The sequence below is a fragment of the Eublepharis macularius genome, chromosome 8 (assembly GCF_028583425.1).
Source record: "Eublepharis macularius isolate TG4126 chromosome 8, MPM_Emac_v1.0, whole genome shotgun sequence".
Lineage (NCBI taxonomy): Eukaryota > Metazoa > Chordata > Lepidosauria > Squamata > Eublepharidae > Eublepharis > Eublepharis macularius.
Window position 1 is genome coordinate 44,334,454 of NC_072797.1, and position 24,371 is coordinate 44,358,824.

General features: G+C 38.4%; 1 protein-coding gene across 3 annotated transcripts in view; it reads right to left on the reverse strand.

Annotated features, from left to right (window-relative positions):
- ACOT12 (acyl-CoA thioesterase 12) overlaps positions 1-24,371 on the reverse strand; it is a 39,402-nt gene that overhangs the window by 2,945 nt on the left and 12,086 nt on the right. For 2 of the 3 annotated variants that reach the window (XM_054986243.1, XM_054986242.1), the window contains exons 3-13: positions 24,045-24,105; positions 22,091-22,192; positions 19,120-19,255; positions 17,038-17,194; positions 14,509-14,628; positions 9,116-9,266; positions 8,362-8,417; positions 5,845-5,908; positions 3,288-3,371; positions 2,002-2,132; positions 624-752 (exon numbers count right to left, since the gene is read on the reverse strand). In XM_054986243.1, the coding sequence (XP_054842218.1) occupies positions 624-752; positions 2,002-2,132; positions 3,288-3,371; positions 5,845-5,908; positions 8,362-8,417; positions 9,116-9,266; positions 14,509-14,628; positions 17,038-17,194; positions 19,120-19,255; positions 22,091-22,192; positions 24,045-24,105 (1,191 nt within the window). Of the gene's footprint in view, positions 1-623; positions 753-2,001; positions 2,133-3,287; positions 3,372-5,844; positions 5,909-8,361; positions 8,418-9,115; positions 9,267-14,508; positions 14,629-17,037; positions 17,195-19,119; positions 19,256-22,090; positions 22,193-24,044; positions 24,106-24,371 lie in introns of those variants that run through there. The other variant, XM_054986244.1, reaches the window with a different exon arrangement.

Below are 24,371 nucleotides of genomic sequence, written 5' to 3' on the forward strand. Positions count from 1 at the left end.
GGTGTGCTCAAGTATGTTTGAACTCTGTGGCAAACAAGATATTGCCACTGCTTATTTTGTTTTATAAGATGCACTCTCTGTGGGTCTGAGCTCCCAAAGAGAGACAGCAATGGGGCCTTATGAAACCTTGCTGAAACGGTTCAGAGAAGGATCCAGCAGAATGCTACAGCTGCTAGCCCAGGAAAAAACACACCCTCAGCCTGACTTCTAGGAGCAGTCCTCTTATACTTTTCCAGAGAAAGCAGGAGCAGTGCCAAAGACACTTGTGCAAAGTCAGTAAGCAGGGCTGCTTAAGCTGGGAAGTCCTGCTCAGCTTGAATTTACTCATACACTTATGCTTCCTCCTTCAAGTTGCATATCAAATTGCAAGTCAAAATTTGAAATTTCTTATTGACAAGTTGCAAAAGTAAACTTTGAAGTATCTGGTATGTTAGTTTTGAGGAATATGCGGTTCATTCCTATTAGGACAGTTCTTTGTTACACAGGATTGCCGGAATGGCTGCAAGACCCAAATTTCCAAGGAAAACAATTATTTTACCAGGGTTCTTACATGATATAATTATTGTGTTGGCTTATAGTAAAAAGTTCTGACTTGCAGCTAAAGATTTGTTTTTTGTACTTACCCAGTTTTACAGGGTTTTCTTCGAGATACAAGAATTAAAAAATCATTAGATTTATTTCCATTAACTGATGGGGATGTAATGTGATATATTTTGTCATCTTCTGTAACATTCTGTATGATTCTAGAAGTTCTGCATGTAGAAGCAACATAGAAATGGAGTTCAGTATTAATTAAAATAAAATTTTTACAATTTAAATTGGGGCTGGGTCAGCATCTTGTCAGATTAAAGAACTACTGAAGTTGGGCTGCAGAGCTTCCTAGTTGAGCTTACACTTACAAGTGACTTTGCCTTTTAAGCAAACAATTAGGGCGACAGGACAAGAAATAAGAATAAAAGGAAAAGAGGCTGTTTAATTACACGTACGTCTGTAAAAAGGCCTAACCAGCTCTGCTTTAATAGCCTTTCCGCTTCCCCGCTTGCCCCACTTTAAATGCTTATCTGCCACCAGTTGAAAATATATTTTATACATACATGACAATTATCTCACTGTACTGTAACAACAGTTTTCATAGGTGATAGTCTATACTGATTAGCTGTACTATGTTCCATATGTCACATGAAACCAGTTTAAAGAATTCAAGAATCTTTTAAAACCAAAGGGACAGGATACATGTGGACCAATGCGGACCAGGATACATGTGGACCAGGATACATGCTAACCTCTGGTAGCATGGGAGGAGCCACGAGAAGAACGTATCTTAAACAGTCTATTTCCTTGCTTGTTGTAAGTAACTAGGCTACTTGCTTCTAAACATTAGATATCAAATAAAACAGGTTTCTTTAAAATGCAGTCTTCAGGGCACTTTTCTGGGAGTAAGGCCAATTTCACTGAACCGACCTGAGTAGGATTGTGATGGAAACTGCTTAGGATGCCACTGTTAAGACTCCACTCCCAAGACCACTTAGCATTAAATTCTGAGAGCCTCAGTCTGAGCCCATGATCTGCAGGAATGTCCTAAATACTTACATCTTACAGATAAAGGAAAATGGGAACGTTCTTAAAATAATCTGACATTTGTATGAGTTTGGCTTAGATAATATCTGCTTTGAGGAAATAAACCAATGATCGAAACATCCTAAAATGATTAAGCATATCATTAAATAAAAATGCTGTGTTTTCCTTGCCACTGATCAATAATTCTTGTTTTCTAGCCAGTCAATTCATCAGAACATTCTTGTTTTACTCAATAAATTTTTGTATAAGAACTTAGAACTATTCTTTATATATCCTTCCTAGTCATCTTTACTGGCATCCTCATTTCCTCACTGGAATTTTATTTAAACTTTTGACAAGTTATTTTTCTCAGTCATGTATATCAAGGCTTTATATGTGATAATGAGATCTGGCACTGGCTTAAAAATATGCGGTTGTGCTTACAAATAATATTTGTCCCAATGCACCTGGAGTGTGAAGTCAGACAAAAGCGAAAAGGCGAGTTCTGAAGGTATTTGTACTTGCATTTCAACCTTGATTGCCAAAGAATCTTCCTCTAGAGTAAATATTCTAATCTGAAACAAAAGTTATGTGTGTGTGTTTTAAACCACAGAGTTCTAATTCAAATTTAAAAATTAGCAATGTTTATTTCTAAAAATGACCCCAATGTTTAAAATGTTTAAAAGTTTTCAGATCATCAGCTACACAATATTACAATATTCTTCATAGTTTTAAAAATAAATACTGCTAACTGAATATGTTAGTAAATTTATTAGTAGAGGGAGCATATATAATTGGAGAAGGAATACTCAACATAAAAAGTAATTGTGTGCAGAACAATAAATGGAAGGGAAAATTAAATGTTTGATATACTATAGGTGGAGGGAGGAGTGTAACAGTGTAGAAGTAATTATATCATTGACTCTAGATCTGATAATATAAAAGAGTTATGGTTAAAGCTATGGTCCAGACAAAAACAGAATGATTCACGTGGGAAAACCGTTTTAGGCTCCCCCAATTTTTCCAATGGGAAAAATTGAAATTTTGAGTAGTACTTAAAAAAAAAAACCCTATGAAATATTTTTCTCTTTCAGAATAAGTGAGATGCTTTTAAAGACAAGGTGGGCATGCTATGGACATATACAGCTCTCAAATCTAAGATACATTTCTGCTCTGAGGTGGTGTGAAAGTAGAGAAGCTTGTTTCAATTTGTGTAAATCTCAAATTTTCCAAAGAGCTGTATGAGGATAAAATTGAAGGGTCAGAATCGGAAGTTTCAGAAACTGATTCTAATTAAGAGACTTGAGGTACTTTTATTTTTAAATGTGACTAATTTTGTACATAATTAAAATGCTGTAATGTGTATGTGGATAATATACTGTATAGTTCAATCATGCTTTAATGTTGTAAAGTTTAACCACACATCAAAATATGCTATTAGTTTTGTGAGCGTGTGACTTTTTATGACCAAAGAAAAAGCAACTCAAAACTAAAGTTCTTTTTTTGGGTAGTTACCTCCCCCCCTCTTCAACGACTGTGCTAAATGGTGTGTTGCTGGAAGGTGGATTATAAATGCCAAGTTTCAGGCACTAATAATGATAGTCCACATGATAGTGTTTTGTTTGTTACAATTTTGTATTCTGTTCCTGGTTGAGTGACAGTGAAACACATTAATTCCTCTAGAACGGCAGAAACATTTTCATGTAGCTCTCCCACAATTCACTACTTACATGGTCTAGAGTTCTAGCTACTTCCCATCCAGGTTTTTCTGCCATTATAGTCAGCTCTGCAATATTGTTGTTGATTATGTTTACCTGAAATTAGAATAGCACAATAGCCATGAATAAAAAATATAATTGCTGAGGTTTCTTCTAATATCCAGAGATAATCTAGATTCTTAAACCTGTTTTATGATCAAATTACTACAAATTAAAGGAAACTAATCTGTGTTTCACTGATTTTTTAAAGTATGGAGAATTGTGATGATCCAAACATAATTCAGCCAAACTCTCTCCAAAGAAATCCTTTGTTGTGTGTTTATGAAACTTAAGCGGGGCCTGATAGACTTATAAAAGCCAGGAATGCAGTGATTTGACTGCACAGGTTCAAGGACGAGCTGTTTATGTTGCTGGTTTATCATGCCCTATGTCAAAGTACTGAGGCTTAAGTGAAATTCTACAGATTTCACTCTGAAGTCAATTCAGACACTCCAGTTGTTGCAGAAGGCAGCAGCTCAGTTATTATCAGTGCATACCTATTACTCTCATTCTGCAGTCGTTCCATTAGCTGCCCATCGGTTACTGAGTTCAGTTCAAGATACTGGCTATCACAAAACCCTTCATGGTCTTGGACTCTGCAGGACCGCCTCTCCTATGCTCTGCCACGACAGCTTCATTCATCTGAACAGGGCCTTCTGCAGGTGGGCAGATTCAACAACTGGCCGTACACATGCATTCTCTCTGCAGCCCCTACTTTATGGAATGGCCTGACTGATGGAGTCTGGCATTTTTACAAAGGTTATATAGGGTTATATTAGAATGGTTCAGAAAGATGCTTTAATAAAGGGTGAGGGGCTATGGACTATACTATTGTGTACAGTAGTAACTATCTGTTTATGTATGTATTATCCAGCTATGAAATTTTTGCATTGTTGAACATATCAAATTAATACTTCTGCTTTGTTTCAGATTTCTGCAATCCTAATACTATTATTTTGCTTATTAGATGTTTCATCCTGATGATTGCATTGACATGCACTGAGTTTCAGGTCAAATCCACATTACTCATTCTAAGTCGCATGTTCCCCGCATTCCCCACGCAATCCCAAGTGCCGGTCACATTACCTCATTAAACAGACGCATTTCATTCGCATTTCTCCCGAATATGTGTTCACAGTTTTTCAATGGGAGTTTCACGGTGGCCGTGAAGGGCCAATGCGCAATTTACGCGGTTTTTTTAAAAACCACCCCCCTTCCTGTCTCTCCGGCCGTTCCGAGAGTTCCTATTGGCTGATTCAACTTGCAAGTGCTCCATAGTCTGCAAAACACTGTTTTTGACTTCCTAGCATTGGATTTATTGATTATGCTGTTTCTGAATCAAATCTGGTAGTTTGAAAAATCATTTTGGGGTGAATCCATCCTCAGAACGGACTCACGAAACTTCCTTTTTAACTGTTTTTTATTTTTTTATTTTATATTACTGTAATATCGAAATTACAAAATATCGAAATAATGACACTCCAAGGAAGTGAAACGTCAGTAAAATTCAGGCACTGAACTGTCCTGCATAGGAAATGCCCACGAAAGCTTCCCACATGCTTCCAAATTTCCAAAAAAGAAACGGGAGAGAGCCATCAGTGCTGTCAGTGGGGGAAAGAGAGGTATCATTATCTTCAATGATGTTTCTTTATAAGGCAAGATCGAAATAACGGAAAAGTGTGCTCAAAAAAATTTAAAAAAATGGGCGGGGAAAAAAGGTCCCGCCCAAAAAAGCGGTTTTTGAGCGGCCGTGTGACTGGAGGGACGCGCGAGAAAGACGGATTGGAAGCAGGAATGTGAACAAAGAGGAAAAAAATCGCAGATTGGAGGCAAACGGAAGATATCCAATAAACATGCGGGTAATGGGTGAATGTGGATTTGACCTCAGTGAGAAAAGTGGACTATAAATGACATAGATCAAATTATTTACCCTGGGAGTGGCAAGTAGGAAAATAGGACAACCTTTCATTGCTTCTTTAATTGCTCTATACCACTTCGTAGAAGTGGGAATGAAGTGCCCACTAGAAATTGTACAATGTAGGTCTGCTTAATGTTCACAATTAGAATTACTGATTTACATTTTATACAGCTCTACCAGAGCCTTCTACTGGTGCAACGTTTGAAGATTGTTCTATTTATTATATATTTTCAATAATTATTATTTATTCTTTTGAGATACAAATCAACAACAGGACTTTAAAAAAAGATCAGTGTGCATGTACCTGATATTTTACAGCTATATAATGGATGTGCTTCTATCATTCGCAAGTGAAAGGGGTTTTTAAAGTTGATTTTTCTTGCTTTTGCCTTTTACCAGCAGCATCCTGTGCCCCAAAAAGCTTCTGCTGTGGGTTGGGGGATCCTTCTGATCAAATTGCCATGCCATATCAGGGGCTTAAATAAGGACGGAAAATAAGGCAAGTCTGCTCCCATTTCATTCTAGCTGCTGCAGAATTAGTCTTTCAAGCTATATTTTTTGCCTGTTAAATGCACACAGCATGTGTATACCTTCAAATGATAAAAAGGTTACCTGGTTGGTTTGGTCCCAGGGATCAGGAATGAAGTCATCTTCCTTCCTCAACAGAACATATTTCCTGCAATTGGTATCATGTGAAGAAGAAGGCCAATAATTAACCAAGAAACTCTGCAGGCTTAAAAAAAATCTCTACTTTTTAAAGTGAAAAACGTATATAGCACTCTACTTCTTTCAAACAAATATGCTTCAACTAAGCCAATTATTTAATTCTCACAACTTATCACAATGAAACCATTCATTTTTTCTGTAGTACTAATGAAACATAGGGTTGCAAGGTCCTTTCCAGAGATTTGAATGTAACTACAGACAACTAAAATCTGTGGATGAAGCTGACAGGGGTGGGAAATCTTGTCTGCTAGTCTCACCCTGACTTCTGTACACTGATCGCTCTTCTGCAGAGATTCTATATATCTATGCTATAAATGCATAGGTTTTGCTAAAGATCTGAGGACCTGGAAAAAACCAGAACAATATATTAAAAACTGCTTTTCTCTCCCCCCACAAGGCTTTCTCCTCCAAGTTTTCCAAAGAAACTCCTATGAAACATTTTTATGATTCAAATGCTCCTTGAAGCAAGGGGTTTCACTGTATACAGTGAAAATGTCTGAAGTATACCTCTGCAATGTAAGGGGATGGGCACCTAGACTGATAAAACGTTATAACAAAAAAAAAAACCCTGAAAAATGTGCCTGTGGCTCAGGGAGGGGGCACTGAGAAGGACTGGGGCAGGGAAACTACAGGGAAATATGCCATCCAGAAGCCTTGTTGCTACTGTGCTGTATTGGCAGCCATGGTAGCAGTGGTGAAATTACACAAGCCTGTCCCCATGTAGAAAACATCATCATCTCAGAACTTCTTTTGCAATGTAGATGAAAAGCAGCACTACATAAACCATGGATGCCAGGAAAAAGTAAATCCATGTAGGATTTGTTGCAAATACCAACAGGCATTGCCCTGAGATTATAATTCTCACTGAAGTGATTCCTCAACTAGTTCAAGATAATTTGTACAGAGCTGCTCTAACTCTAGCTGTAGATAAGTAAAGAGTATTACTCCTATGTACTAAATATTTCCAGATTTTATGTATTTGCACAGGGCTTGAAGTAATAATATAAGATGTAATCAATTATCTTTCTATAAGGCATTTCTCATGAGCTACATAATTTTTAATGATTTTAGTGTTTCAAGAATCAAACAATTGCTTCTGGAACAGAAATTTTCAGTTGTATTTGTACTGTTTTATGGGTAATGTGGGGTTTTTAAATTTGTTACTGTGGGCTTAAATGCAGGAGGAAGGGAATAAATGGGTGAATGGAGTGCAATCTGAATGGACTACAGCTGTAGTCTAGGGGGTGAAGTGAACTGTAGTTTTCAGTAAGTGCTGAAGGTTTTCAGTCACCCTTTGTGTATCTCAGAGAGAGGTTATTCTGGCTTAAGTCAGGTGAACTGTCTGGAAGCCTGAAAGGAGTCTTTCTGTCAAGTTCAGTGAATCTTTGTGGAATATGGTGAAATTTTGTCTAAGTCAGGCAAATTGTGTGTATGCCTGGGTCAGTCTCTATATATCTCAGAGACAGCTTATCTATTCAGGTTACACAAACTGTATGGAAAGGCTTGAGTGACTCTATGTCTCTTTGGATGAGGAGAGAGGTTAGCCTGCTAGTGAAGATCTGTGTGGAAAATTAAATTGTGTGACTGAGTCTGCGAATATACCTTTAAGAAAATACCTTTTTTGTGAAACTATGAGCTTAAGAACTATTCTGAAACCAATATACTTATCAAAACTCTGCAACCATCATATTATGTTCTTATAAATAATTCTACTTTTGTTTAAACAGGAAAGGTCCTTTCCCCCCTCACAACCATCCTCACATGCTTACCATTTTGTCAGATGACAATCTATAACAAAGTTTTTCTGTAGTACCAGTTAAGCTGAAGAGATCTAAGGCGAAAGCCCTTGGTGGTAGTGAAAACCTTTTGGGCAGCAGCAATATATGGTCACACAAACAAAACAAGGAAAGTGTTCTTGAAGTATAAACCTGAGTAAAGTAGAGAACACATGAAGCTCTCTCTGTGTGTAAATATAAGGAGTGTTGGTTGTGACTTGAACCCTCCTGAGGTAAAATTTTAAGGTAACATATGGAGGAGCTAAATTAATAATAATAATAACATTTGATTTATATACTGCCCTTCAGGACAACTTAATGCCCACTTAGAGCAGTTTACAAAGTATGCTATTATTATCCCCTCAACGAAACACCCTGTGAGGTGCGTGGGGGCTGAGAGACCTCTAGAGAGCTGTGACTAGCCCAAAGTCACCCAGCTGGCTTCAAGCAGAGGAGTGGGGAATCAAACCCGGCTCTCCAGATTAGAGTCCCGTACTCTTAACCAATATACCAAACTGGCTCTCAGGTACAAAGATCCAAAATAAGGTTTAGAAAACAAAAACAAACTAAAAATCATTACAGTATTGTTAATGGCATTTTGAAAATTCATATTATGCTTGAAATTCACCTGGCTAATCGAATTCTCTTGCGTGCAATAGCTTCATGGTACCTTCTTAAACCATCCTACATAACAAGCAAAGTTTTTGTTTTTTTTAAAAAAATCAGTATTATATATTTTTAAATAATTTTTCTTAAATTAAACATAATTACAATTATGTAATGTTCAGCATAACTGACAGGTATTTTTAAAAGGAACAATTAAAACTTTCTGATGGAAATAACTTAGGATAATGATATCCTTTTAAATAAAACATTCAGATTATCTGCTAAGCACTCTGAAAAGTTTTAAGTTTGGTTTCTTTCTATCAGCATAGTACTACAAGGATTTTCACTTGAGAACAAGTCAGTCCTTAAATGACTGTCTTTCATGTAAAAAAATAACCCAACACCCCTTAGAACCAGAATCAAAGAATACAAGAGACTTGCTGGAACTGACCAATGGTCCACACAAGCCAACATCCCACAGAGGCCAGCCAGATGCCCCAGAGGATGTTAAGAGGCAAACCTTCCCCCATTCCCCCTCCCCGCGAGTAACTATTATTCAGTGGTGCACTGCCTCTGAACATGGAGATTCATTTAGTCATCAAGGTTAATAACCATTGATGGACCTATCCTCAAAGAATTTGTCCATACAAGATAAAATCTTTATAATGTTGTTTAAATCACTTCAGCTGCTAGTCTATAAATTTAGCAATTATGAAATTGGATGTGATGGGCTAATCTATATATATTTGTTCTCTTCCTATTAAAAAAGAATTCACCTTTGTAGTGGATTTGACTCTGGGGAATGTAAAAAGCTCTCCATTTTCTTTTATAGCATTAAAAATGAAAAATGCACTGTTAATATGCCTTGCATGGCCTTTGCCCCATTCTTCACAGTTATAAGCCTCAACACGAACTCCGACCTCAACGCTGAAAGGGGGAAAAAAAGAGAATGTTTTATGCACATACAAATATGTTATACAATTTGCAATACTGATACCGATACAGTAGTCAATTACAATGTTACACTGAGAACTTGTAATGGCTTTAAGTCAATCATACTGACACTATTACTATCAATATTTATATACTACTTGATGCAACTTTAATAATGCTGTTGTGCAAAAATACATTTTGTGTGTGTGTGTTTTCCTTAGAGATTAAGGATTAAGGCAAAGAGACAGCATGGCATGGGTGTGGGGAATGAAGTAACCTCATCTGAACTCCTGTGACTACTGATTTTCCCAGTCAAACAAATGATTTACAATTGGATGATCTGGTAGAGACTGCTGAGTATAAATCCAGTAAGATTTTATGCATAGCAGAGTTTGGTATTTGGCACAAAATTAAGTTTTCTTTAGAGCTTCTTTCATCATCACAGGATAGGCAGAAAATGCTGAAAGAAAAGTTACTAAATAAGATTGTCCATGGTCAGAGAATGGCACTTTTGTGTGCTGCGTCTTCCTGAGTTTAGCAAAATAATAATAATAGTAACAACAAGGATGCTTATATACTGCTCTTATTATCCCTACAATACAGCAGGGGAGCTGGCATTGTGAGAAGTGGCTTCCCAAGGCCATCTGCTAAGCTCGTGGCAGCAATGGAATCCAAACCAGCAGAGTGCTGATTCACAACCCAACCACTTAACCACTCCAAATAAATAAAATATGTAAACTTCCTAATCTCTGAAGGTTAGAGAATTGACCTTATATTAATGCAACACGAACACAGCTGTTAACGTAATCTTGAAGACTGTTGTTAAATCCCTAACCACTGAACCACCACACTACAAATACTAAAGGTCCTAAAACGGGCATACATAACTGCAAGACAAACATTGGTTCTGGTGCTAAGATGCAGAGACATAAATTACACAGTAACTGATTTGTATGCTGATCTTAATGCTGAGGCAGATTTATATTGCAGAAGATGGTCCTGAAAGTACTGTCTAGGGGCATTGGAAGCCCCTACCCAGACAATTGCTCAAACATTGAACATTGAAATATCCAGAATAAGAAACAAAATCCATGTACTATCTTATTAGGGCCAATCAAAATGACAAGAAACATTGTACAAACTTCTGAGCTCTTCATCAGGCTAGATGTTGCAGAAATAAAAAAACAAAGGAGGAAAAATGCAGATTTTCCAGGTTTGGTGTTAACCTGTTTAAGTTTGGTGTTAGATGCTGACAGACTCACAGTTTAATTGCTGTAGGTGTTAGATTAGATTACAGCACCTGTATTCTGGAGGGGAAGGAAGGAGTAGCAACAGCGAACATGGAGGGTCATCGTGCATTTGAAAAAATACAGTCTCGCAAAGTCCAAATAGGACATTTTGGAACAGCCAAAATTGCTTGGTCAAACACTAAATTAAGTCTCAGCAATAACTTGGAGGGAAGTACCATGCCAAATGACTGGCAGCATGTCTAGTAACTATGGTTAGGAAGAGAAGCTGTTTGCTTTTCTGGCAATAGCACTGGCAACTGACTTCCCATGAGAGTAGATGATCTTATAACAGCTTGAAGGTCTGGAAGATACCTTCATGACTTGTTGCATGGGCTTTATAAGACCTTAGGAGGTGGTCAAGGAGGATGAGCTTGATTCCTCATTCCAAGTGACTGAGGAAGAAGATGACTCGGGTGCCAGCAGACCCTTTCCCTCCAACACTGGGAGGCTTTGGGGAAGAAAAAAAGTTTTGTATTGCATGTTAGGGCAGAAAAGAAAAAGCATCCTGGTTCCAGTCCATTTAGGGCTTTAAAAGCAAATACCAGCACTTTGATCCATGACTGGAAGAGAACTGGGAGTAAGTGCCAGGTCCTTCAAAACTAGTAAGATACCAGGTATGTATAGAGATATCGGTCAACAACCTTGCTGTTGCATAGTGCACAATAACAAAAGAAACCCTGATCCTGATCTTTCAGTGGATTCCATCCATTAAAAATCTGATTTATCATTTCCTGTTCAGCATTATTAACTGATATGACCTTAATCTACTGTCCCACATTCAACCTATTATTGCCTCCTTGCACCAGAACAGAATATCTACTGTCTCATCTGATTCTGTCAGAAACAGAGCTGAGTGCTATCAGCATACTGATGGGCTCTCAGTCTAAATCTCTGGGTGACCTCTTCCAGATGTTTCATAAAGATGCTTTTAAAATGTAAGCAATATGAGAGCATCATAAAGGATCCCACCGCACAAGTGTCACAGGATCAAGTAGCAACTTCTGGTATCAAAAGGCTAGGAAGAAACAGAAACACTGGAGCTTTGCCCCTTGAAACTTAATTCCTTTTTCAGTCAACTGAACCAAAAGGTCCAGAAGAATAAAAATGGGTGCATTCTCCTCTTCCTTCCCAGCACAGATCAGAGCAATCAAGTAAGTTACAGTTCCAAAAATCCAGGCTCAAATGGATCCAAATAATACAGCTGTTTCAGAAAAGCTTAGAACTATGAGGTCAACACCCTTCCAAGTATGTTTGCAACTAATTAGATACATGTAAACAGATTGCAATAGTTGTTAAAAGTGTGAGGGTCCTTCTTTAGGAGGCATCTCACTATCACCTCCTTTAAGATAACTGAAATGGGACTCTCCTTCTATGAAGCTCTAAGCCTTGAACCCAGGGAATCACACCTCCTTGGAATGCCAAGATAAACCAAGATGGACATGGATTGAACAATCACATATCTTCTAGAAATGTGTCTATATATTACCTCAGCTAATGGAATTCATCCATGAAACCGTAAAGGTAACAGTAGTCCCCTGTGCAAGCACCAAGTCATTACTGACCCATGGGGGGGACGTCGCATCATGACGTTTTCTTGGCAGACTTTTTGTTACGGGGTGGTTTGCCATTGCCTTCCCCAGTCATCTACACTTTACCCCCAGGAAACTGGGTACTCATTTTACCAACCTCGGAAGGATGGAAGACTGAGTTAACCTTGAGTCAGCTACCTGAACCCAGCTTTCACCAGGATCGAACTCGGGTTGTGAGTAGATCTTGGGCTGCAGTACTGCAGCTTACCACTCTGCACCACGGGGCTCCTCCATGAAACTGTAATTGGACTACTATCACTCTAATAGAATGATGTGACCAATTTGTTTTGGTCTGATTGCAGATCAATAATGTTTTGGCAATGCCCAGGATTATAGTGGGAAAAGGACCCAAGGGTTTAACATTTTGCATATTGCCTCTCCTGCCACACATCTTCTATTTTAAGAGCTAGACCACTCAAAGAGATGGTTATCTGCCCGCTACTTTAAAAAACCATCCCTATATAAGGAAGGAAGAAAGTTGATTCAGTTGAAATGTGGTGCTGGAGGAGAGTTTTACAGATACCATGGACAGTCAAAAAGACAAAGAAGTGGGTTCTAGATCAAATCAAGCCTGAAGCTCCCTAGAAGCTAAAATGATGAAACTGAGGCTATCCTCCTTAGGTCACATCATGAGAAGACAAGACTTACTGGAGAACACAATAATGCTAGGGAAAATGGAAGGCAGTAGGAAAACAGAAAAGCCCCAGACGAGACAGCTTTGCCCAATAAAGGAAGCCACGGCTTCCAGTTTTCAAGATTTGAGCAAGGCTGTTAATGACAGGAGGTTTTGGAGGTCATTAATTCATGGGGCCACCATATGTTAGAAGTGACTTGACAGCACATAACACACAGAGAGAGATGTGCCCAATTATTGTCTATGTCTCAAATCTGTCCTTTCTAGGCAAAGTGATTGTGTGAGAAAACCAACTCTAGGTCTTATGCTCTGGACCTTTTCAATCTGGTTTTAGGCTGGGCTATGGGCTATGGTATGGAAATGGCTTTGATGGCTTTAGTTGATAACCTCCATCTCAATGGACACAGGCCATGCTTCTTTGTTGCTCCTCATGGAACAAAAAAAAAAAAAGGAAGCCAGCTATTGGGAGCAATTTTATCCCCCACGTTTTCCCCAGAATATAGCCCCCTAACTTGACACGGCTGATCTAGCTACCTGGATCTACACTGTGGTTACATTAAGACTAGACTACTGTATTGCATTCTACATAGGTCTCTCAAACTCCTTGGAGATTCGAGTTGGTGCAAAATGCTGCAACTTGCCTATTATCAGGAGCTAAGACAACATGCATATTACTCTTATTCTGCAGTCACTCCATTGGCTTCTCATCAGTTACCAGATTCAATTCAAGGTCTTGGCTATCACATATAATGATGCCCTTCATGGCTTTGGTTCCTCATATCTATAGGACAGACCCTCTCCCTGTGCTCTGCCATGGCAACTTCGGTCATCTGAACAGGCCCTTCCTGCAGGTGCCACTCTGCAAATGGGAAATATCAACAGCTCCTCATAGCTCCTCATTCCAGAAGGTGCCCCCCCCTTCTGGAACGGCCGGCCTGAACAGCTGAGGAGCACCCATTCTCCTGGCTTTCTATAAACTATGCAAAACATTTTTACGTTTTATAAATGTATAAATGTGTGGTGTAAGGAAATGGCTCAGAGAGATGCTTTGGTAAAGGGATAGGGACTGCAGGCTATACTACTGTGTACTGTCTGTTGAGACAAGTATGCTACTGAGTAGTTTCCACATCATTTCATATGTCATGGTAAATTTCTTATGTTTTGTTTCAGCATTGCTTTTGCTTTGCTTTCTGCTTGTTTTCAAATTTCTGCAACCCCTATCCTATTGTATTGTTTATTGAATGTCCCAGTCTTTCGTCATATTGACTTATACTGCATAATCTACCTTGAGAGACAGTGAAAAAGGTGGACTATAAATAACACAAATAAATAACTATTTACTGGATTCTGTCACCAATGGATTTAAAAGAAGATAAAATATCAGAATATTTTAAAAGGTGCATATATAGTGGGATGTGCATACATGTGACTACAAACTATAGTCCTGTCAGACAACAAATACAGAGGCATTCTTGATTTGAATAAGATGTTTTTTAAAAATATACATTTATACATTGATATACATTTATCAGAACTGAGTAACTATCAGTGCCTTCTGAAGTGGAATTATATTCTTTAATGTTCACTGATATTTGCTTAAGAATGACACCTTTAAAAATATTCTTACTGCTATCTGATGAGAAAAATGTAATTCTGAAATAAAATACTTTGCATAACAGAGCAACAAAAATAGGAGGTAACATATAGAGATAATTTTTGTTTACCTTTTCTGAAAAGTGTTGTTTACTATAGCATTGAAAATAAGGCGGTCACCCACAGTTGAAGGTCCCCGGAATTTAAACATATCTACAGATTTCAAAGTTGGATGACAACAGCTCAGGCGACTGAATGAAAATAGCAAAAAGAGAAAGCAAAATAAATATAATGTAATTATTTTGTTTCTATCAATGCAACTGTGTATGAGGGCAAAGAAATATAATTTTCTCTTCTGTGTATATATTGATATTTGCAATTCTATTACCAGTGGAATTTCCACCTAGCAATATGAATGAAAGGTGGGGATAATGTTGCACCACATAAATTGAGAAAATCATTGGGGAGGGCAGATCATGTGAGAAATTCCAACATCAACATTGCTAATGCCAATGGGGAAGGGATACTGGCACAGGAATTTATTCAATAAGTTACCAGGCATATAACCAAGGAGAAGCAGCAGTCATGCTGCTTGGGTAATACATCAATTAGACCTCCACTTACTGACCTCCCAAGACTTTAGCTGAGCTCCTCCATTATCAAATACATTTTTGTTTTATGATAGAATGTCTGCAAGATTGGCAATTTAAGCACGCACAATAGCATATACAGAACCACATGCAAGCTACTGCATTTTTACATTCTGGAAAATGGTCCTAAACTGCGCCACATTATATGTGAAAATTCTACTAAGTTCCTCTATACTTTTGTTTTAAAAGTACTACTCTTTGTGCCAAGAAGAGAACATTACTGCTTTGTTGTTGTTGTCGGCCTGAAATTTATTCCTAATCTTTGTTTATCTTAGAGATAAGTGTTTTGGACCATTATTTATCGTTAGCCTTAATTCAATTACACTTTATGATGTACCAGAATTGTTAACCGTGCACAATTATCTGTTTCTAATTAATTGAATTGTGCATCTTTATAATGCATTCAAATTACTTTGGTTTTTCATTAGGAATAATTTGCTCCTCCTATTTAAATTGCTAAATATCTCATTTGCAACACTCACTATAAAGACAAAGCAGATTAATGTCAAGAATGGAGGGGAGAATGAAAGTTGCAATTTTTCTCCACTGTTAAGCTTGGTCTAAAAGATCTGATATTGTGTTACTAAAAAGGTACATCTTCAATATTTTTGTGATTAGGCTAAAATTATTCAAAACTTCAGATTTTGTTCTAATGTGTTTCCAGCAGTGAGCACTGGCTTTATGCTGCTTGCCTAGGGTCAAGCTAAGTGTGCAGGTTTTTTAAAGAGTTGGGGCAGGGTTTCACAGACCCAACTTAGGTTTCCACAGCCATACAGCAATTTAAAAAGTTAATGGTTAAAAGTTAAAAAATAAAGAAGAGCCCAAACGGCATCAGAATGCCTTGGGGGGGGGGGAGAAGGGGCTCCTCCCTCCCCACTCAAGCCTTTTCCCCATGTCAAAATAGCATGGAGTTTCCCCCTGTTTTTACTCGCAACATGCACAGAATAGTCCACATGGAGCAGAAATAACAAGGGAAAAACCTCCCCCGCGCTATTTTGACACAGGAAAACGGCTTGAGGGGTAAGGGAGGAGCCCCTCCTTCTCCCAGGGAGGCATTCTGTGGCAGTTTGGCCTTTATTTTTTAACAGCTGTTTTCCAAAGCTGCCATGTATCTACAGGGAACTTGACTTCCCCAGACCCAACTCTTTACAACCTACACATTTAGCTTCACCTTCAGTTTCATAACATTTAAAAGAGGATATAAACTTTAGAAAAACCTTTCTGAGCATATCTTTAGTTTGTTCTTTTGGTACTGCTTGTTTTTATAAACCTCATTCTCATTCCTTGTAAGCCTGTGGTCATAGCAACTCTAACTGGCACCTTCAAAGGTCAAATCTAATTGTGAGTTGTTTTACAAAATGTTTCCAGCAAGGTCACCTATTTCTCAAGCAGAATAGACAGTTCACTATCCATGTGTAGTATTGTTCTGACTACATTTCAGAATTTTTAATCTCAACATTATGCTCATCACTTAAGTCCAAAAACAAAGTATTTGCAGAGTTTGACAGGACTTTTATTGCAAATAAATCTGACTCACCATTTTGCTGGACCAGATTTATGACAGGGTGTTTGGAACCATATATATATGAGGTGTATGCTTGCACATAAATGTTGTTTACTTGGGTTAATGTTGTTATGATTGTGTAAAATCTGTGGCGATTTGCAATTTTAATAAAACTAGTTGTTTATCTAGCAACAATAGAAATCCAGTTATTATTGGTATCACTTCAGGTTACAAATCAATGCTACATGAATAATGAATGGTAACAAAACATCCAGCACCCTGGCAATGAATCAGGCCCACTGGTGTATGAAGGGAATTCTAATAGAAATTCATGTCTCACACACACAAAGAGAGAGAGCTACATGTACCAAGCGACAGGGGGATGATGGAATTCTCTGCATGATTAAATGAACATTAAACTAGAAGGGAAAAAAAGCTTGCATTCCCCAATAGATCTGTCCAGTAATATGTAATACATGAGAATACTGAAGAAAAAAGAATGGTACCTTGCAGAAATAGTTGCCGCTGTCTCCATCCAAGCCATAATTTGGCCACCAAATGTATTTCCTTGATGATTGGCATGAGGGGGCAATACAAGTTCAATGCTTTGCACGTGGGTGAGGTCTGTGGAAACTGCATCTTCCTCTTTATTGCAAACATGCTCTATGATGTATAAGTTAAATAGCCAGTGATGCTAACAAAATTATCAACTAGTGCAATTACAGTATAACACTGTTTTGTTCGAAGTCTAGCTGCAGTTTTCAAATGTCTTATCCTACAGCTATATCACTGAAATCAATAGAACTAGTCCAGCTGAAATGTTTTTGAGGATTGCACCTCATATGTGTAATGCTACCAGGGCTGACTAGAACATTTTAATGAAAGGGTATTGGGTTCATCCTGCTTTCTGATTTTATCATACCATAATACCTGCTCTGTGAAATAATCAGAATGTAGTGGTATTAATGTTTGGTCTTGGACTAGGGAGTTCTACAGATCTATTCTAGGGCTGTAATTCCATATTGGAGCAGGATATGTAAGAATTGGAGGTGTTTCATTCATAGGGTTGCCATAAGTTGGAGGTGACTTCACAGCACATAACACACACACATGTAAGAATGTATTTAAAATGCCAGTCATGTTAGTTTGTCATATGATCCTACTTGACCTAAGTTAAATGTTTGACTTCTGCCCCAGTTAACTCTGTTTTACAATCTCAGTGTTGTAGTTTGGATCCATTTGATTGCCTTGCACTTTGGACGCTCTTGCCAGGTTGTTGAATTTGTATCTAGAAGACAAATTCCACTTTATTTCTCCTTCCTGAACTTTGCAGTTATTTGGTGTGAATCAGTCTTTGCACAAACTTATTTTATTCTTATTTTCTTGTCATTTATCACAGGAGAATCCAGTGTTTTATTTAGCTGTGGTAATGTACTTTAGAGAGACTAATCTAGATCACATAGTGCTCTTCAGCATTTCTCATATAAATTCTCATATAATTTCTCGTATAATGAAACAGTGACAATTCTGTAGGCAAAAATATCCTGTTTCAGGAATTGCTTTGATTTCAGACCTGTGCTAAAAATCTTATGTGCACGTGTTATGTACTCTATTTAAGAGTAATATCCTGAAACCACCTCAAAATGAATGTTTCAATTAAAAGTCTCTTTCAAACACTAAATTCTCAATCCTGATCCAGGAGTTTTGCTTAGATTGTTATGGCCTTAAAATGAAGTGTGCACTACTCTTTATCAACAGATCTTTTGATATTATTAGATTTTCTTCCTTGTAGGTTCAAGGAAAAATACTCAAATGAGAATACATTTTTAAAAATGTTAATATTATGATCCTTCCAAAAATTTTACTTTTATTTTCAAAGAATGCCAATTTGCAAAAAATTGGGCAGCACAACTCGTTAGCCTTGATGTTGGTGTGGTGCCAGTACAGTTAATTCACAACTTAAGAACTCTTTCAGCAAACAAAAAGAATGTCAAAAAGGACCCAATTCAAGATCTCAGAGTACAGCAGCTTTACTGGAGTCCACAGTAAAAATACCAGTATTGCTCTGGTACCAGCCATATATGGAAGCAGCTAATCAATGGGCCTATACACTTCACATCATCCTGCTCCTAATGACCAAAAAGTAAGGGTTTAAATCCCCTCCTGTAAATACATATCCTTTTCACAGGTGGACACACAATTTAGGAAGCATGGACTCTTCAGCCATATCACCCAGTTACCTCCACAGTTCACTTGACAGAAAATCAAAAACTGATCTTGCTTTTTAGCTAGAAACAGAACGGGCAACCATGTTTAGGCAAAATGTATTTGCTTTAGAGTAAATCATGCCCAAAGTGCTGCATACTTAAACATCTGAAGAAGACATAATACCAGGAAAGCAATTTCCTCTCCTCCTTTTGTAAGCTTTATCTAGAGCCTTTCCTGGCCTTATTCTCCAATGACATCCTGGGGGGGGGGGGGGGGGAAGAGTTATCTCACAAATCATGTCGTCTACACTTGCCAATCTTATATTAGCCCACTCCCCATTATCTTTCCTGTATCTGTCAAATACTGTTCATTTTACTGACCATTTTTCATACCACATTCTTGTATCAGGATCTTAAAGTCATGTTCATGATCTAGTCGGATTTTTCTTCTTTCAGCAGCTAGTGTGTACTCTAGGGAATCTTGTGGAGTAAGAAGCTCTACTGGTTTTAAGGTAACCTAAGCAAATAGAAAAAATCGTTACCTAATCCAAACCCAGAATGAAATTTTACTCTGAACATATTAACAATAGAAACAAGAATTCTTTCTGTAGTTTTTGTACCACAGACGGTCATATTACTGTAAGTCTCCATTATTCTGTAATTCAAAGGGTATCAAGGCATATCACACTCTTCCTAAAACTTCTTACCATGTAGGGAAGTGGGGATCACAAAACAACATGTTCCCAACTCCTCTTTACTGTGATAAGTGGGGGGAAGGTCTACCTGAACAGAATGATCCATGTGTATTTTTCCTCTCCTGCATCCACCAATTCTATGCAACAAATGCTTCCTTGAGGCTGTTTCTTACCAGCTGTGCTTATTTGCAATTCTATAAAAAATGACTGAAATAGTCATGAAAGTATTTGCTGAGAAGAATCAGCAGGCATGGGAAGAGTTAAGCATCACCTTCTCAGCAGCTGATTCTCCCTGGAACAGTCCCCAAATCTGCATTTGGCTTACAAATCAAATAAGAGACTGTGGACAGTCATTCCTATTGATATTGTTAGATCTAACAGCAGCCTTTGATGCATCATTATCCATCAGTTGGAATTGTTGTTAAGGAAGTGGCTCTTCAGTGATTTTACCTTTCTCATTTATTTGGACACAAAATGTTTTCACCAGACAAACAAAATCAGCAGATTGAGATTTGTTCTGCAGAGTACCTCAGTCTTCACCCGCTGGGAAAAAAGCATCTCTCCCAGGAAAGTTCTGGCACCATGACTGAGAAGGACTTTTTTAGGGTTGCCACCTGTACAGCCTCTGATGCTGCAGGCACCCAAACCAACACCTATGATGATGACGGTTTGGGTAAGTTCATATGGAAGTAAGCAGCCCTTAAGGTATGCTGGCCCCAAGCCAGGTAGGGCTTTAAAAGTCAATAATACCAGCACCTTGAACTGGACCCAGAAGCAAACTGGGAACCACTATAAATGGAACAAAACATGAGTGATTGTGTCTATGATCCTATTTAGTCAATAATCTGGCTGAAGTGTACTGTACCAACTGTAATTTCTGGAGAATCTTCAAGGAAAGCTCCCCATACAGCACACTGCAGTAGTCGAATTTAGATGTTACTAGAGTGTGCATTACCATGGCAAGATTTTTTTTGCCCAGGACGGGCAGCAGCTAACTCACCAGCCAAAGCTGGTGAAAGGCACCCTGGTAATTGCTGCCACCTGTTCATCCAATACAAGGCCTGGGTCCAGCAGCATCGTCAAGCTATGAACCTGATTCTTTAGGAAGAGTTCAATCCCATTCAGAATAGGAGACACCCCAAGCTCCCCCCCCCACCCCAACAGTAGCACCTCTGTTTTTTCAGGATTGAGTTGCAGTTTATCAGGTGTTATCCATCCAAAATTTCCTCCAGGCACTCTTGTGGTTTCTACAGCCTCCCTAGTTTCTGCTGGAAGTGCGACAGGGCTGAATGCTATTCCCATATTGATGGTAACTCAGCTCAAATCTTCAGTGGCTTCACACAGATGTAAAAAAGCATGGCAGATAATGGTGTAGGCTGTAGACATGAGGTAAGGGGTAATTTGGGGTTTTATTTTGTGTGTTTTAAATCTGAATTTGTAAACCACTAGGGAAATGTGGGGTTTAAATGTTTTAATTAATAAATTAATTGTTACTGCCACAGCTTAACAGGATCAATTGTTCACATAGCCCTGAATATGTGAAATAACATGGATGTTTTTTAAAAAACAGTTATTTGGAAAGGAACAGTAAATATTAACTGCCTTGAGGCATGTAAAGGAGAAGATTCAGCATACACATTTTAAAATAAATAAATCAAGAAATTACAATAATTATCAATGAGTAATTTTTATCTGGGCCACAAAAATGGCAAGCACAAATACTGGATGGGGGATACACTTCTGGGCAGTAGTATATGTGAAAGAGATCTTGGGGTAAGAGTGGACTGTAAACTAAATATGAGCAGTCAGTGTGATGCGGTGGCAAAAAAGGCCAATTCAATCCTGGGTTGTATCAAAGGGGCCATAGCATCGAAATCACAGGAGGTCATAGCCCCTCTCTATACTGCCTTGGTCAGGCTGCACCTGGAGTATTGTGTGCAGTTCTGGAGGCCTCACTTCAAAAAGGATGTGGACAAAATCGAGAGGGTGCAGAGGAGAGCGACGAGGATGATCAGGTGTCTGGAGACTGAGCCCTACGAGGAAAGGCTGAGGGCTTTGGGAATGTTTAGTTTAGAGAAGAGGAGATTGAGGGGGGGGGGATGATTGCTTTAAGTATTTGAAAGGCTGTTATTTGGAGGAGGGCAGGGAGCTGTTCCTGTTGGCAGCAGAGGGTAGGACCCGAAACAATGGGCTTAAATTACATGCACAAAGGTACTGGCTGGATATTAGGAAGAACTTTTTCACGGTCAGAGTAGTTCAAAAGTGGAATCAGCTGCCTAGGGAGGTGGTGAGCCCCCCCCTCACTGGCAGTTTTCAAGAAGAGGCTGGATGAATATTTGTCAGAGATGCTTTAGGCTGATCCTGCACTGGGCAGGGGGTTGGACTAGATGGTCTGTATGGCCCCTTCCAACTCTATAATTCTATGTTTGATGGTGATAACATTATTAATATTCTGTGAAAAAGAAATAACTAGCAAAAATAACAAAATAAGAGCTAGGAAGTATTATTCATCAGATGAATCTTGAGGTTATAGAAAACAGTTCTAAAACTAAACTTTATAGACTTTCATTACCAATAAAGAAAAAATGAGTAGGTGACAAAAGCTCTGCATTTATAAATAGGTTTGCCAGTAGATGTTTTAAAATGAAATACATTACCTTTTCACCATCTGCTGGTCTTGCAACATATGTAGAGAACGCGACACTAATCAATTTTTCAACATTAGTCAGGGGATCTTGAAGTGTAACCTTGACACCAACCTACAAGCAGATAATCATGATATTGTAGACTTCCAGGCATACATTTACCACAAATTAACCCACATAATAATAATTGCTTCTGCTGTGTTAATGAAAAGGGGGAAACATTATTTTTTCATTACATCTCACTACAATTATTTCACAATATATAATGTATTGCTAAACAGACCATATGGAATAGTAAAATGTGTAGATCCAGAAGTCTGCTCTTGATGAAGCGCTTTCATCTTGGATGTGGCTTATCTCCCAGTTCTCTGGGGGAAAATGAACTTTTCCCCAGCGCAAGTGGGAATCGTGGAGATTTGGAGCGTTGTTTAGAATATCGTTGTATGACTGTCATGGAAATCTATTGGACAGTCTCTGTGACGTAATTTAGGATAAGCAGAAACATTCCAGATACTACGTTCATGCCTCATGGAACCAGTGTGCAGCCCACAAAGTGAAGGTTCACACTGGAACTGAAACTGGCTAGTACTGAGGGCAAAAAACATCAAATGCTGTCTTGAAGTTAGTCAGTTTAAGCCCCCTTTTCCATGAATGCCTTTTTTGAAGGTTACTGTGTCTCATGCAATGAAGCCTGATTAGCGCTGCTAGTGTTGCAAGCTACAGTTCAAAGGCATTAGTGCAATATCCAGCCCACATGTAAAAGATGGAGTGAAGAAAGCCGTGTTCTTGTTTACTCTTTTAAAGGGCTGCGTTCTACATTACTTCACTGCATGAGACAGAGTAGGTGAATGGATGCTGATTCATTATAACACATTTCTCTTTCTTTGTAACATTTCTTTGTTCCATGAAATATATAACACCACAGGTTGCAATTACATGTTCTGTCTTAGAAAAAACAGGACACAGTTTCTGCTTACATGATAAATATGGACAGTGTGGTTAGATAAAACCAGGAACAATGAACTTGCTGTTCTGATTTGACCACAAGATATAAAGTAACCATGTGGTTTATCATTACTCTTTTATCAGTTGTTTGCCTGCAAGAAGGTGTATAATGTGTGCTGGTACAGCTTATAGGCTCCTTAGCCACTCCTACCTAGAATAGGTTTACAGCTGAGAAATCTTGTCTATGTGTATCTTTGTCTCTTTGTCTATGTATCTTGGTTTATTCTGAACTTGTTCCTGTTCTCAAATAAAAGGTCTTTCACAGATCACTGCTGTTAGGTTCCTGTGTTAAAACTGCCATTACGCTACTCAGAAGTGTATTCAGTGGGATCCTGGAAGAACATCCTGGAAGGCATTTTTAGGACTATGCTGTAAATTCCACAAAGGCTAAAACAGGTTGAAGACACCCCTTGTCTAGTTAAATCTGCAGACATCTATATTAATTGGCTTCTGGTTCTCTGCTCAACTCTCTTACAAACTGTAGGATTTGTTTGAACAAAACATTTCACAGTCTACAGGGCATTATAAGCTATATTGGTTCACTTGAAAGAGATGCTGGAAATATAAGAGTAAGCTAAGAATGCAAGTGTGATGCAAGGTAACCCTGAGCTAGCTCAAATCTAGCTCAGCAATGAATTTGAGGGAGCTATCAAAATGGCATGAAGATAAACAATGGTAGGAATGAAAAGGTTACGGAGAAAGGCAATAGATCTTGAAAACGGAGGGATATTGAGGGAAATTTAATCCATTTAATCTGGAAATGCAAAAATTAGCTACTTTACGGCTAGAAGAATTCATGAAATGTGGAGAAAGAAAGGCAAACAAATGGAAGGGAGGGCAGGGCCCCATCCGGGGTACCCTAAAGGCCATGGCCACGTATGGATGAATAAGCAAGAATTAATACCTTCCTTTGTGTAAACAGTATAAATACATTTGTATGTTAAAAAACCAAGACTCTTACCTCCATACTGGTATTGAATGCCCTGTTTACTTTTGCCTTTATGCCAATAATTTGTCCAACTCTATGAAGAAAATTAAACAAAATATTATTTAAAGTGTGAGGGCTTTACTGGGCCTAATCCAACAATGGCAACCATACAATGCAGGCTGCAGCAGAATTGCTGCTATAGAGATAAGTAGTGGTGCTGATAGAAGTAAAGAACATACTGATTCTATAGAAGACACTCACAGAAAAAAGTCCAGAAAGATATTCTATGCCTGGAAGCCTGGGTCTATCCCCTACAGCCAAACTATGGAACAACTGTTAGACTTCTTGGTACTTCAAAGG